Source organism: Hemitrygon akajei, chromosome 16 (assembly GCF_048418815.1).
Source record: "Hemitrygon akajei chromosome 16, sHemAka1.3, whole genome shotgun sequence".
In the NCBI taxonomy this organism is placed as follows: Eukaryota; Metazoa; Chordata; class Chondrichthyes; order Myliobatiformes; family Dasyatidae; genus Hemitrygon; species Hemitrygon akajei.
Genome location: NC_133139.1, coordinates 22409498 through 22426134, shown reverse-complemented (window position 1 = coordinate 22426134; position 16637 = coordinate 22409498). Strand labels below are relative to the sequence as shown.

At 42.9% G+C, this 16637-nt stretch overlaps 1 protein-coding gene across 7 annotated transcripts in view; it reads left to right on the top strand.

The window, feature by feature from the left end:
• The window catches only part of LOC140739817 (CUGBP Elav-like family member 4), a 579610-nt gene that overhangs the window by 497249 nt on the left and 65724 nt on the right, over positions 1-16637 (top strand). For 5 of the 7 annotated variants that reach the window (XM_073068375.1, XM_073068371.1, XM_073068374.1 and 2 more), the window contains exon 4: positions 16383-16511. In XM_073068375.1, coding sequence (XP_072924476.1) covers positions 16383-16511 — 129 coding nt within the window. The remainder of the gene's footprint in view (positions 1-16382; positions 16512-16637) is intronic. The other 2 variants (XM_073068376.1, XM_073068372.1) reach the window with 1 other exon arrangement.

Genomic DNA, 16637 nt, shown 5'->3' with positions numbered 1-16637 from the left:
TCAGAGGCTATTTGAGGCGCATGCCGTGAGGAGCACTTTTAGGTAGTGATGCACCATCAATAACTCACGCTGAGACGTAGGAAGCGAGGTATCGGCTTTTATTGACTGGAAGAATGAGGCAGAGCAACAGGCCACAGTCGCCTTTATACAGGGGTCTGTGGGAGGAGCCACAGGAGCAGTCAGCAGGGGTCTATGGGAGGAGCCACAGGAGCTGTCCAGACAGGTATATCTAGTTCACCACAGGTAGTGGGAGCTTGTCCCCACCACCACCCCTTGGCTTGACAACCTTGGAACCAAGAATATATATATTAAATACTTAAATTAAATAAGTAGTGCAAAAATAGAAATAAAAGAGTAGTGAGGTAGTGTTCATGGGTTCAATATCTATTCAGAAATCATTGATGGAGGGGAAGAAGCTGTTCCTGAATTGCTGAGTGTGTGTCTTCATGCTTCTGTGCCTCCTTCCTGATGGTAACAATGAGAACAAGGCATGACCTTGGTGATGGGGGTCCTTAATAATGGATGCCACCTTTATGAGGCATTGCTTCTAGACGATGTCCTGGATACTATGGAAGCTAGTGCCCATGATGGAGCTGATTAATTTTGCAAGTTTCTACAGCTTGTTTCAATACTTTGCAGTAGCACCCCCTGCCTCAGTACTAGATGGTGATGCAGCCAGTTTGAATAAGAATATATATCGATAGATTAATAGTGTAAAAGGGGAGCAAAATAGTTAAATAGTGTTCATGGGTACATGGACTATTCAGAAATTTGACGTTGGAGGGGACGAAACAGTTCCTAATACGTTAGGTGTACATTTTCAGGCTCCTGTACCTGCTGGCTGATGGTAGTGATGACAGAGGGGCCTTGTGGATGGTGAGGGTCCTTTATGATGGATGCTGCCTCCTTGAGGCATTGCCTTTTGATGATGTCATCAATGATACAGAGGCTAGTGGTGAGCCTACAGCTCTGTGCAGCTTTTTCTGATCCTGTTCATTGACGCCTCTGTATCCGAAAGTGATGCAACCAGTCAGAAAGCTTTCCATGGTACATCTGTGGAAATTTGCTAATCCTCACTGACCTGCTAAATTGCCTCAATACCCTAATGAAGCCTCTGGCATGCCTTCTTTACAATTGCAAAAATATGTTGGGCCCAGAATAGATCTTCTAAGACATTGACACTCAGGAACTTGAAGCTGCTCACCCTTTGCGTTGCTGATCCTCGATAAAGATTGAGTGTGTTCTCCCAAATTCCCCTGCCTCCAGGCCTCTAGTCCTTGGCCCTGGACTCTCAGACTTCCAGACTTCAGGCCTTCAACCTCCTGTCCTTGGCCAGGCTCACAGACTCGATCTTCGGGCCTCTGCCGCCGGACTTGCAGACTTTGGTTTCCAACCTTTCGGCTTCCACCTCCAGACTCGCTGAGCCCTGGACTTCGACCATCGGCTTTTTCCTCCGGACTTCACTGACCTCGGGGTGGCGACCCCCCTCAACTTGCCAGTCGACCTTCAGGCTTAAACGTTGTTTACAAAAAACACATGGAAGAATTGAAAAAGAGAACACGTTTGATATTGGATAGCAGGGCAGATTTATTAGGCTGCACAGCCTATGCTGTTTCTGGCCCACATATATTAATTTAATTTTATTTTATTTACCGATACAACACAGAGCCTTCTGGCCCTTTGAGCCATGCCACGCGACCTCCGACAAACCCGATTAACCGTAACCTAATCACGGGACAGTTTACAATGGCCAGTTAACTTACCCGGTACATCTTGGGACTGGGGGAGGAAACTGAAGCACCAGAGGAAAACTCACGCGTTCCACGGGGTGGACACAGAGAGACTCCATACCGAGCAGCACCAGAATTGAACACCGAAACGTCCCGAGCGGTAACAGCATCACGCTTACCGCTACACCACTGTCTTGCAATTATGTTCTTCAAAGCTCCTGCTTTCAGCAAAGTCTTCCTGATTTAACTGTCCCCTGATCATTTGCCTTCATTAAACATTATCTTTCTCCGCTAGAGTTATTAGATCCTTCCAGCCATGTTTATTACCTCAGCCAACGTTCCACCTTCTTCATTCATGCTTGATGTCATTATCGCCACTTATTTCCTTGCACAAGTAGTTCTTGTACGTAACACCCAGGCACTAAAACCAGAAGATAAGCCTGTTTTCTCTCTGTATGCTTCAAAGACATTCTGTAATCTTAGAAAGCTCGTTGCTACAGGATTTTGAAATTCAACCATTAACCCTTGACTGCCCAGCATGCCTCACACATAACTCCCCAGATGATCCAGCGAGCAATAATAATCATCAGGTTATTGAATGTGAAGTGTTTACAATCATTCTGAGATGTGAGAAAGGGCTGAGTGAATACTGACCTTGTTTTATGTCGATATTTATCCTCAGCTGTGTTCATTTCCTTTTGTCCTCGTGCTGTCGCTCATTCCTGCCCTTTTCACCATTCTTCAGGGTCTCTTCAGACTGACAGCCGGACTCCTGATCAAGACACCAAAAATATTTGTCTGCATTATTTTTTTCATCTGAAACATGTTTACCACTGCCTTGGACTAATATGCTGACTGGGATGGGGGGAGGGGGGAGGGAGGGGTGGGATCCTTAACCAGCAGTGGTGAGCAGATAAGGGAAGGAAGGTGGAAGGAGTTTTGTTACCTGTCCCTCCAAACCGATCTGCAAATCACATAGGAGCCGTGAAAGTTACATGACATTTCTATCATTGCACAGATTGAGCTTTACCAGGGGTGATTGATAAGTTCGTGGCCTAAGGTAGAAGGAGACAATTTTAGAAAACCTAGCACATTTATTTTTCAGCATAGTCCCCTCCTACATTTACACACTTAGTCCAGCGGTCGTGGAGCATACGGATCTTGGACCTGCAGGAAGTGTCCACAGCAGGGGTGATTGATAAGTTCGTGGCCTAAGGTAGAAGGAGATGAGTTATACAGCTCTCGTCACATGCACATGTAATTCAACTCTTTGAATGATTATGCAGAAAGTTTGAAGTTAATAACTCATCAGTTAATAACTCATTGGGGTGATTAATAAGTTCGTGGCCTAAAGGAGATGAGTTATTAACTTCAAACATTCTGCATTATCACTCAAAGAGTTGAATTACATGTGCATGTGACGAAAGCTGTATAACTCATCTCCTTCTACCTTAGGCCACGAACTTATCAATCACCCCTGCTGTGGACACTTTCAGGAGGTCCAAGATCCGTATGCTCCACAACCGCTGGACTAAGTGTGTAAATGTAGGAGGGGACTATGTTGAAAAATAAATGTGCTAGGTTTTCTAAAATTGACTCCTTCTACCTTAGGCCACGAACTTATCAATCACCCCTCGTAGATTCAAGATTTTTATTGTCATTCTTCAGTACATGTGTGTAAAAAGAACAAACTTTTACTCTAGTCAGAGGGTGCTAAATCTGTGGACTTTGTTGCTACGAGCGGCTGTGGAGGCCAAGTCACTGGGTGCATTTAAAGCAGAGATAGATAGGTTCTTGATTAGCCAGGGCATCAAAGGGTATGGGGAGAAGACAGTGGAGCAGGGATAACTGGAAAGATTGGATCAGTCCATAATTGAATGGTGGAGCAGACTCGATGGACCAAATGGCCTACTTCTCCTCCTATATCTTATGGTCTTAAAATGATTGTTTCTCTGGATCCAATGCAGCAAAAGAACATAATAAGCATAAAGAACACAATAAAAAACAAAAAAAGATAAAAGCAATCCTATAAAACACAATGTACAAGTAACTGTTATATAGATAGACTGATTGTATGAATAAAGTGACGCTAGGTGATGTATATTTAGTGCTGGGGATAGGGCGGGGTTAGATTAATAAGTGGAAGTGTTGATCAGTCTGACAGCTTGGGGAAGTAACTGATTTTTGAGTCTAGTGGGCCTGGTGTGGATTCTGCATAGCCTGCTCGCCAGTGGGAGTGGGACAAACAGTCTGTAAGCAGGGTGTTTGGGATCCTTCATGATATTGCCAGCTTTTTGCCAGCACCTTTGTGTGTATATGTCCTTGATGGTGGGTAGGCATTGGGCAGTTTTAACTACCTGTTCTGGAGCCCTCTTAATAACCTCTGAGCCCAATTGTAAACCTTGCCTTTGCCCTGCCAGTCCACACTGTATTGGGGCGGGGTCCAATGGTTCAGGAGAAGCCATGCAAGTTGTTTTGAAGCAGCAGTTTGTCCTTTGCTGTTGGCATCTAAGGAACAAGGTGATGATAATGCCTGCACATTGCACTCCACTACTGAAATTTGGTCTCAGTGAAGTCAATAAATGAATTCCAGGAGATGGAATTTGATGCGCATTCAGCACATGCAATAAAGAATGAATATTTACCTCTGCGTTTTATTCGATGTTTCTCGAGGGTTTTGAAGGGAGAAAAGCTCCTTCAGCTCCATGAACATAAGAACATAAGAAATAGTAGTGAGAGTTGGTCATTTGGTCCCTGTGGCTGCTCTGTCATTGAATAAGAAAATGAATGACCTTTCCACACCACTGACACCTTCCCAAACCAACCACATGTCTCTCAATTCCCTTAATTTCTAAATATTAATCTCGGTCAAATATACAGAATGACTAAGCTTCTCCTACCCTTTTAGTTTGGGTCTTGGCCCGAAACATCAACTATTTATTCCCTCCATAGATACTGCCTGACATGCTGAGTTCCTCCAGCATTTTGTATGTTGATCCAAGAATTGTTATCTTCCCTCCATGCAGGTTTCTCCTAATTTGCGCTGACGGAGATCTCTCCCCCACTTAATTCCAATGCCCCCTCCCACCCCACCTTCCCCCACCCATAAGGACTTTGGTCACTTGCTGAAAAACTGGATACCTTTCCTTCAGCTGATCTTACTGGCCTGTCTGCCTTATGGTGTGGAGGTTGGGGAGTGGCTTGTAAGTAAGTCCCTGCTGCTAGCAATCGTCTGGGCCTCTCAGACAAGCTGGCCCATGAAGCCAAGGTCTTATCTGTGAGTTACTTACTCTCTGCTGCAGCTTGCATGAGGTTGGATGAGGGAGAGATGCTCAATATCACGGATAGTCCCGGAGTTTCCTAGGATTCCAGCAGAGAGAAAAAAGGTGCTTTCAAAATTGCTTTTTTTAACATTTTATTTAAACTTCTGTATCTGCTAATTATTGAAATATTGGAGAAGAAGCTGTTTACCAAATAGAATCACCCTACCAGGTAATGAAATTTGTTCTCCTTCTATTTGGTTTGGGGGAAGGTTGTGGTTGGTATTAGAATGACTTGTTATGCATCCAACGGTGTCAGCTTGTAATCAAAATGTATGAAGGTCTTGTATAACCTTATTAGAGGAGTCAAAGGGTATGAAGTATGTGGAGCTTGGCCTAAGATCAAGTGAGCCTGATCAGGGCGGAGTTGGTTAATTTGGGGAAAGGAGGCTTTGGAGAGAATTAATCGAAGATTTTACAGATATGAGAACCTAGGCAATTCCCCTTCATGGAGAGGCCAGTATCAAGGGGATATTGATTTAAGATATGCTGCAGTAGATCAGAAGGGAGATGAGGAAAGAAAGGCTCACCCAGAGGCTGGTAAGGATCTGGAAATCTCTACAAGAAAGGGCAGTGGAGGCAAATGCACTAATTCACTGAAAAAGCATGAGGAACAAACCCCTCAAGGAAATGAACCAGGAGGGTGGGATTACCCTCAATAGCTGAACGGCCTTGTCCTATACCATAAATTAGAATGATTTCTATGATTTAACTTTCAGAAGTATATCTGTCCAGAGATGGCAATTCTATACGTTGGCTATACTGTTCATTTGTACTGGAAATCTCTGACTAGTGGTGAACCACAGCAAATGATTCTGGAACCCTGGTCATTTATGATATACATTAATATCTTGGATATGAATGTAGGAGGAATATTTGGTAGTTTGCTGAATGATATGAAAATCATTTCATGTTGTTTATTTATTTATTTATTTAGAGATACAGCACGGTAACAGGCTTTACCAGCCCATGTTCCTGTGCCACCCAATTACACCCATGTGACCAATTAACCTACTAACCCATTCTTTGAAATACGGGAGGAAACTGGACCATCCGGAGGAAACCCATGTAGTTATAGGGAGAACATATAAACTTATTGACAATGGTGGGAATTGAATCCAGGTTGCTAGCACTGTAATAGTGTTGTACTAACCAGTACACTACCATACCACTCCAGATTGGCGGAGTTGTGGATAGTAAGGAAAGTTGTCTCAGGCAACAGTAGAATAAAGTTAGGTAAGGCATTAGAAAATGGTATTTAATCTCAGCATGTGTGAGGTGATTCATTTTGAGAAGTCAAATAGAGGTAGGACATATTAAGTGAATGGTAGGACACTAAGATATGTCGATGAACAGGGAGATCTAGGGATTCAAGTCCAGAGTTCCTTGAAAATAGCAACACAGGGCGATACAGTGGTGCAGGTAGATGCTATGCTTCACAATCTTAAAGCTGGGATGTGTTGTGCAACTTTACAAAAGACTGGATAGATGGCATTTGGAGTATTATGAGCAATTTTTGTCTGTACACAATAGGAAGTAGGTGGCTGCACTGGAGAGAGTGCAGAGGAGATTCACCAGGATGTTGCCAGGACTGGTGGGTTTTAGCTATGGGGAAAGATTTGATATGATGGGCTTGTTTTCCTGGCGTGCAGGAGGCTGAGGGGTGACCTAATAGGTGTATATGAGACCATGGGGCATAGATGAGGTAAATAAGATTATTTTCTGCGATTTGGATAGCAAAATCAAAAGGACACAAATTTAAGGAGTTTTAAAAGGGATAAGGGGGAGGTTTTTAACATACTGAGTTGTTGAAATCAGTTTCCTGCTGCCAAAGAAGGTAGTGGGGTCATATATGGATCTACATTTAAGCGACATTAAGAAAGGCACTTGCCTGGCAAGGCAAAGGACTTAATTGGATCAAATGGTTTTGGTGTAGATGGTCTAAAGTTCAGCATAGGTATGTTTGGCCAAATGGTCTATTTCTGTGCAGTACAACTCTATGTCTATTGTGGGTTGTGGTGGAGAGGCAAAACTAGACCCTATAAAAAATCGACCCTGTGTTACAGTGAGTCTCACAACCTCAAGTTGCTCTAGCAATGATGATGACTTGCACTTATTTGCATTCATTTAATGTAGCAAAGCTTCCCCCACGTCTTTTCCAATAGTGTTGGTTGGCATCCGTCTGTCTCGAAGGACAGTGGATAATGATGATCATCATCACAAGCCTGGGTGGGAGGTACAGAGCTCTGGAGTTGCCTGGCCGTCAAGATCTCCTTCTCAGCCTCATCAGTGTAATCCAAAGGAAAGCTTATGAAGCAATATGTTTGGCACCAGTTTGGCTGCAGGAGCTGCCGGCAGGATGTTCAATGACATCCACCCGCCTTAGGGGGTCCAGTTCGGATTTATTGTCTGAGTTTACTCCTATAACCTTTGTCTCTCCTGAGGCTGCTCACAAGGCAGTGGGGCTGTTTACCCATAATTGCGGACACCGGCAGGCCTGTGTGCTACATGTGCAGGGGCCAGATCTCCTCTCCGTCCTCTGTAGTTCAGTTTTCGTGTGTCGTCAGCGAGGAGGCGCTACATGAGGCTTGCTGTAGGAGAGGCTGCGTACTGGCAGGGAGACATCCAGCTCTCCTTTTTTTCGCAAGACTGCTAGCCAGCGGTGGAAGCTGAAAGTGAGAGCGACAAGCACTACCCGCTACACTACCACGCAAGACACATCACAACAACCATTTTGACAGTAGTGTAACTAAACAAAAATTACGCTGGACCATTCAAAGATACATTTAAGCAGCTGAGCAAAGCTTCTGATGTAGAGGGAGGTTTGAAGGAGACACGGGAAATTTAGATGCTGGAATCTGAAGCAAAAAACTCAGCACATCAAGCAGCATCTGTAGAGTCAAAGAGATCATCAATGTTTTGGATCAAGACGTACCTTTGGTTTTAAAGAGCGTCTAATTGGAAAAGGGGTTTAGGGAATTCCAAAGTACATGGCCTTTGTAATTGATGGCAGGGTTGCTAATGGTAGGAATTTCGTTCAGGAATAATTGGATGAGCACAGTGGGAAGGATTACAGAAAAACAGATGTGGAGAGAACCACGAAATCAAAACAAAAAAGCCTTCTTGAAATAGGAAGGTAGAAACTTATGCCTTCAGATGAAAGAAAAATGAACTGAACAGACAGAACAATATTATTTTTAAGCAAGCATGACAAGATCAAAAGCCAGTTGAAAAGAGATGCACTTTGGTAGAATAAAACCTTCTGCTCCTCTTCCCCCTTTGACAATGATGAGCTTTGTCTTGCTAAACATTCATAAAACCACCCAAGTCTAATTCTGTAAGGTGACCTATGGTTTCCAAGCTTAGCTCCTGATGCTGATAACATAAATACTTGATTATCTTGTGTGACAGTACCCGGCATTGCTGACGTGCATTGTGACACTTCCACTTGGATGCTGTCACAAACAATAAGCAATTTTGTTTTTACTTTTTAGCACCTTCAAGAAGCTCTTAGCAACACTTATTTTCAGCAAAGCCTTGGTGTATTCCTGTGAGCTGTTCAGCAGCCACTGCTATGATGGTTGACAAGATGTTAAAGGACTTGAGCAGTCCTGGGCGGGAAGTTGTGTGTCATGTTTACTTCACTCACCAAATTCCTATCATCTTTATTTGGTTGGGCATAGCTTACAGTATATCCCTGCCACGTGCACAGACCGTTGGTTTTCTAAATTTCTGAGCTATGGGTATCTTACTGCAGTAACAGCTTCAGCCAGTCAGAATCAGTGCTACAACTATTGTCACAAACTAGTCTTGAACTGGCTATTTCAAGCATCCCTAACTAGTTCAGTTAGGGAGAGACAGAGGACAACAATGAGTTCTGTTCAGAGACAGTATTGAGCAGTATCATGGCCCAGGAGGCTATGGTTTTGTGTTGTGCTTCTGAGAGTCAAACACATAGTTAGGCTGATGCTGTGCTTCAACATTGATGAAGATGTTGTTTTTCAGACAAGCCCTTCGTTCTTCTCTTAAGAGGATTTAAAACATCAACTGCCACTAAGTGAGCTGCCTGGCGATATTTCTCTCAGTGTTAAGTACTAGTAATACTGTGAACCATCTGTAAATGTCGCCATATATGGCCTGCACATTTTGGTGGATACAGTTCAGTCCATCACAGAAAAACCCTTCCCCACCATTGAGCCAGTCTACAGGGAGTGCTGCCACAAGAAAGCATCATCCATCATCAACAACCTCCACCATCCAGGCCATGCTCTCTTCGTGCTGCTGCCTTTGGGAAGGAAGTACATGAGCATTAAGTCCCACACCACCAGGTACAAGAACCGCTATTATACTTCTACCATCAGGGCCCTGAACCAGTGTGGATAACTTCACTCACCTCAACGCTGAACTGGTTCTACAAACTCCGGACTCACTTTCAAGGACACTACAACTCATATTCTCAGCGTCATTAGTTTATTTGTTATTATCATCATTTGATTTTGTTTGTATTTGCACCATTTGTCTTATTTTGCCATTGGTTGTTTGTAGGGCTTTATTTGTGTATAGTTTTACATTGATTCAAGTCTCTTTCTTTGTTCTACTGTGAAGGCATGCAAGAAAATGAATTGCAGGGTAATATATGGTGACATGTACACTGTAGCCACTTTATTAGGTACGCCTGTACACCTGCTCATTAATGCAAATATCCAATCAGCCAATCATGTAGTAGCAACTCAGGGTAGTATGAGGTTGAGTTGTTGTTCTGTACAAACATCAGAATATGGAAAAAATGTGATCTAAATGACTTTGACTGGAATGATTGTTGGTGCCAGATGGGGTGGTTTGAATATCTCAGAAATCCCTGATCTCTTGGGATTTTTGTGCACAACAGTCTCTAGAGTTTACAAAGAATGGTGTGACAAACAAAAACACTTCCAGTGCGCGGTACTTATCTGGGTGAAAATGTCTTATGAATGAGAGAAGTCAGAGGAGATTGGCCAGACTAGTTCAAGCTGAAAAACGACAGAAAAGTGACAAAAACTCAAATAACCACCCATTACAACAGTGTGTGCAGAAGAGCATATCTGAATGCATAACATGTTGAACTTTGAAGTGGATGGGTACGGCAGCAGAAGATCACAAACATCCACTCAGTAGGTACTGGAGGTATCTAATAATGTGGCCACTGAGTGGATGTACTTTGACATTAAATTTACTTTGAACATTGATCTATGATGCACTTGAACATCAGTTTAAGCTGAAGCAAGTCATTTTATGTTTCAAGTTGACAAACACTACTTATTGTGAGTCTTCATGATTCTGTTGTAACTCTGCATCGGGAATGCATGTGAAGACTCCACTCCTTGGATTTTGGGCTTTGTGGGGAAACTTGGATCATTTTTTCCTGGGGAACATGTAGCTGGGCAGTCCCTAGATAGCCTAACCACAAGAGGTTCTGTAGATGCTGGAAAGTAGGTAAGGTAGCATCTTTGGAGAGGAATACACAGTTAACGTTTCAGGCCAAGACTCTTAATCTGGAATTCACCAGTCCTGACGAAGGGTCCCAGCCTGAAACTTCCTTTGGTTATTCCTCTCCGTGGACTCTGCTCACCTGCTGAGTTTCTCCACCATTTTGTGTTTGTTATCCTGCATAACCTTTGTCTTAAAATGACAGAACTTCTCTGGAAGCCACCCAGTAAGCGAAAGACTCATCTAAACTGTCAGGCCATCTCCAAATACTCCAATCTAGCAGTCCAACCTCACACAACATCACCCCCCATCACTACCCTCCAGCTCCCCATCACAGTGCTACTGATACCTCCATCCCCTTCAGCTTTCATCTCTCATCTTCCTGCCAGTTCAGCATTAATGCCAGCTTCCTCAATATCCTCCCTCCCATCGTGGCTGGCTATTTCCCCAATCTCAACCCCCCGCATGGCCAGTCATTCAGACAGTCTCCTCTCCTGTCAGCATGAAATCCCCCTCCCTCCCATCCATTCATCACCAACAGTGCTCTCCCCACGAAACAAACACGTGCCCACCTCAGTAAGTACAGCGAAGGAGCCCATCACTGGCCTAAAACCCCGGTCAGGTCAGTGGCCAAGCCCGAACTAGATGTTGCAGAAGTGGGACCAGACAAGTTATGCAGTGTGAGCTTGTGGTGGAGGCAGGGAAACTATCACCGAACCCTGGGTCTCTGTTACACCATGATACAGTTGGACACTGGCTGCTCCTCCTTTCTATCAATATCATTCCAGCACATTGTGGGAAAGCAGCTTGGCCCAATGTGTGAAATAAGATCAAACAGCTGCAGATGCCAGAAGTCTGAAATAAAATTTGAAACTGCTGGAAACACTCAATAGGTCAGGTAGCATCAGTGGAGACAGAAACAGATTTGAGGTTTCAGGTCAATGACCTTTTATCAGAGCATCAATATGAAGCGTTAATTCTGTTTTTCTCACCACAGATGCTGCCTGACCTGCTGGGTGTCCAAGTGGCAGTAAGTTCTATATTCTAACCATCTCTGGGTTTATATCCTAAATTATGACCCCTTATTGTGGGCTCCCATGGAAATGAAACACACCTCCATGTCCATTTTGTAAAACCCTTGAAACAAATAGCCTTTATCAAGATGGCTGTCCAACTTTTTCTCATCTTTTTGCATCTTCATATTCCTTTGATGTGCAGACTGTTGACTACAGCGAGACTACTGTTGTTGATGGTCAAAAGGGAATACACTTTGCTCATTGCCTGCAAGTAATGGCTCTTCAAGCAATCTTCAAATCATCTTCTAGGTGCAGAGGAAAATTCTGGTTCCACCACACTTTTAGTCAGTGAGTTCCAGACCTCTAATATTTTGTGAGCCCTGGAAGGACGATTTATCCTCTGGCTTGGGGCTTCACAAGCTCAGTAACCTTCATTTGACTTTGCCCTAGAATGAAATGGCTTATCTGCATTCAGTGGCCACTTTGTTAGGTACTTCCTGGTCTTCTGCTGCTGTAGCCCATTGTCTTCGAGGTTTGACATGCTGTGCGTTCAGAGATGCTGTTCTGCACACCACTGTTGTAACGCATGGTTATGTGAGTTAATGGTCAATGTCTTTTGGAAAGTCAAATACATTACAGAGACTGGCTCCTCTCTATCAACTTTCCCTGTTATATATTTAAAGAAGTTAAGCAAATTTCTCAAGCATGATTTATCTTACTTTAAAACTTTCTTGGCTATGTTTAATTATATATCAGGTTTCCTAAATTATTTGTTAATTCATCTTTGATTATTGAGTGCAGCATCTTGCCATTAATAGCTGTTAAGCTAATGGGCATGTGGTTTCCTACTTTCTGCCTTTGCCCTTCTCTGAACAATGGAATCACATTGGTTATTTTCCTGTCTTCTGATACCCTCCCAGTATTTAATAGGGTATGAAAATTTTTGTCCAGTACCTTTGCATCCACCTTCTTTACGATACAAATGTGTGGTCCGTTGCATCCTGGTGACTTGCCTACCTTTAGCCCAGTGAGTCCTCCAGTACTTTATCTCTTATAATTATAGTTTTCATAAGATCTACCAGATAATTCGAAATTAACCTGAGTGACATCTTAAAGGTTTTAACATTTTCCACAAGCATACTTAGCGGAGAGCAGAGAAAACAAATTACAGCAACTTCTTTGAGTAAAAGCACTGTAATTTCTCCAGAGATATGCAGTGAGTGGAGAATTATTACTCATAAACTCCTTGAATAGAATTGATTGCAGTCAGTGCAGGGTCTAAAGTTAGATGGAGAGGGAAATTACCCAATCATCTCTTTGCTGTCTAATTGGAGAGTTTCCGCCAAAGGCAGCCAAACAAAGAAAGCTGTAAACATTCAGTCGGTCAAGAAATGTGGGGAGAAAGTCGCAGTTGGCAATTCAAGTCAATGACTTCTCATTCAGTCAATGAAGAGTTAGCAACTTGACTCAATAATTATTCCTCTTCTGTTAAAAACATAATGATTGGAATTCTGTCCCTAGAGCTTACTGCCTTTGTCCTTTCCTCCAAGTTGGTACTCAAAACCTATTTCACACCTTTCTCTCAATTCTATTTCTTTTTTGATTGAAGTCCTATGGAGCACTTTGCTGTGTTTCACAAAACAATATAAACAAATGTAAGTCACATAGTGCCTTTTAGCTGGTATACAATTCAAAGGGACTTCATAGTAGCGTTATCAACAAGTCCAACAGTAGGTTACATAATGTCTGAATCTTGCTACCTGCGGTCGGCCATGGCAAGTGCAATGAACTATTCCAACTGAAGTTTGAACTGGACTTAACATGCACGTGCTGTGAGTCTTGGATTTACGGATGGAAGTAGAAGGTTAAATTTATAAATCTTCTTCATAGCCAGTTTTCCCACAAAATCCAGTGTCACTTGTCTTTAAAATCACGCAGTCTCATATCCAATGTCAATTCTACGCATGGCATTTAAATCATATTCCACTATCTTTGACTTGGAATTACTCCTCACCAAATTAGTTGCCAGCACCAATCTATTTAGCTCCACTATCTGCCACACTTATTAATTATCTCAGGCAAATTCTTTACATTTCCTCAACAGTCTGCAATATACTCCCAGTTGTTACATGTCAGGACAATCCTATTTAATGTGATGAGATCATGAGACCTCTTGATATTTCCATCCTCTATATCACCAGTCCCGCTTGGGTTACTGCCTTCCTAATATCTTTCAGGTTTCTTCGATGTAAAGTTGATGTTAAAGTTATGTCTCTCTAATCTTCGCTTCTCAACGTATTTTACATTTTTCCTCCTGGGTTTCAAAGTTGGTATTTTTATTTTATTACTTATCTGGAGATGCAGCACATTAACAGGCCCTTCTGGCCCAACAACCATGCATGGCCCAATTAAACCCATGTGACCAATTTACCTACTAACCTGTACATCTTTGGAATGTGTGAAGAAACCAGAGCACCCGGAGGAAACCCTCCATAGTCCTGGGAAGAGCATACCAGATCCTTACAGATGGCGGGGAGTGAACCCGAGGACGCTTGTGCTGTAATGGCATTACGCTAACCACCACACGACCGTGCCACCTGTCACCCTCTTGGGTGAAATTCCAACAGGCTTCTTCATTAATAGCGTGTGTGATCTGTTTTGGGGTGAAGATTCTGTGATTAAGTGAAATGCCCCTGTGACATTAGGCCAGAAACAATGTGGATTTTTTAATATATATATCAGAGCAGCCTTCGTTCATTGTAGCTGGGTTCTGTGATGTTTTTCTTCATTCCTTTCACCGATGACACAGATCCTTCCACTGACATGCACAATGCTATTAGTTTGCTTGTTGAATGATGATCGCAGAAGCTGCAGTCAGAAAGATTCCCAGAGCTATGATGTGAACACTCCCGTGGCCCCAGGCTTGTCTTGATGCAGCGTGACAGAAAGGGAATGAAAAACCATATTGTCACATTTGCCGCATCGTATTATTTGTGAATATATTGGGATGTCATTAGAGGAAGGTTTATTGCTGTCAGTGTTTTGTTTTGATGATTCACTCTTTTTTGAGCAGTTCACAAGATCACAAGTTAAAGTAAATGAAAAAGACCATGCTGTCTATCCAAATAAATCTGGCTGGTCATCCAGCTGTCTGACTTCTGTGTTCCTTGAAGTACTATGAGCAAGCAATGTGACGGTCTTGTAGGCATTTCTAGCTTTTCTCTGTGACAGACAATTCATGTATTCAGTACATATTAGAATAATTTCTGAATTTTGCACTCAGTGGCCACTTTATTAGGGCTGCTGTACACCTGTTTGCTAATGCAAATATTTAATCAGCCAATCATGTGGCAGCAACTCAATGCATAAAAGTATGCAGACATGGTCAAGAGGCTCAGTTGTTGTTGAGACCAAACATCAGAATGGGGAAGAAATGTGATCTAAGTGACTTTGACCTTGGAATGATTGTTGGTGCCTGGCAGGGTGGTTTGCGTATCTCAGAAGCTGCTGATTTCCTGGGATTTTCATGCACAGCCTTTAGCATTTATAGGAATGGTGCAGGAAATAAAAATCATCCAGCGTACAACAGGTCTGTGGGCGGAAACACCTTATTAATGAGAGGGGTCAGAGGAGAATGGCCAGACTGGCTTCAAGCTGACAGGAAGGTGACAGTAACTCAAATAACCAGGTGGTGTACAGAAGAGCATCTCTGAATGCACAATATGTCGAACCTTGAAGATAATGGGACAGTAGAGATGACCATGAACATACACTCAGTGGCCACTTTATTAGGTACAAGAGGTAGCTAACGAAGTGGCCACGCAGTACATGTGGTTGAATTGAAAAGATCAGAGCAGTTAAAGCTTCCCTCAAAACCCTTTTGTTCCTTTTCCATCTGCCTTCAGTGGTTGGCACCAGAACATCATAAATTCCAGGCACTGGGAATTCCCTTGAGCATTTTTGCAGACCTGCCCTCTAAACAAGCAAAAGTTTAATTAAAGGGAGTTACTCCAATCTCGCAATAGCTGGGTTGGACAATTTCTTGCAAATGTAGAGCCCGCTACCTAACTTGAGCCTGACAAGATGTGACCACATGTGCTAAATTCAGGTCAAGTCTGTTTTATGCCATAGGAGGATAGAAACATAGAAAACCCACAGCACAATACAGGCCCTTCGGCCCACAAAGTTGTGCCAAACATGTCCCTACCTTAGAAATTACTTAGGGTTACCCATAGCCCTCTATTTTCCTAAGCTCAATAGGAAATGGAAGACAGGTTGAGCAAGCCAGGGCTTTTCTGTCTGGAGTGAAGGAAGATGAGAGATGACTTGATAGAGGTATAGAAGATGATAAGAGGCATAGATCTAGTGGATAGCCAAAGACTTTTTCCCAGGGTGGAAATGGCTAATACCAGGGGGGATAATTTTAAGGTATTTGGACTAAATGGGCTGAAAGGCCTGTTTCTGTGCTGTACTCTTCTATGACTCTATGACGGCCTCTTTTTAAGACTCTGCTATAAGATCAATGGAGCAGACAGGAAATGTAACACTGAAACAGGAGGCTATGCCTTGCAGACAGGATGGACATTTGTTTGAATAGACAGGTAGCGTTGAACTCTACTCTAACTAGGTCTTGAGTATTTCTGATTTCCAGATTATAAAAACACTAGGTGTTTGTGTTATCTGGAGGTGAGAAATATTCAACCTCCACCCCACTTCACACCACCTTCCTCCTGACAGACAATGTTTACCGAGCAGGGCTTGAACAAAACTGTAATCATAGCCCCACCTAAACAACCTGACCCCAGGTGTGAACCCTGTGCTTTACTAAACAATATGTCTTTTTGTTTCAGAAGACAGAAAATTATTTGTAGGCATGTTAAACAAGCAGCAAACAGAAGACGACGTGTACAGGCTCTTTGAATCTTTTGGCGTCATAGAGGAGTGCACAGTTCTACGAGGACCAGACGGGAACAGTAAAGGTGAGTCCACTCTTTGTGGGTGTGGGAAATCATCAGTTTAAAATGATACCAGAGCTGAGAAGTCAGGAGAGTTTGATCAGACCAGGGCTGTCTTATCTGGAAGCAGCTTATTTAGAAAATAAGATG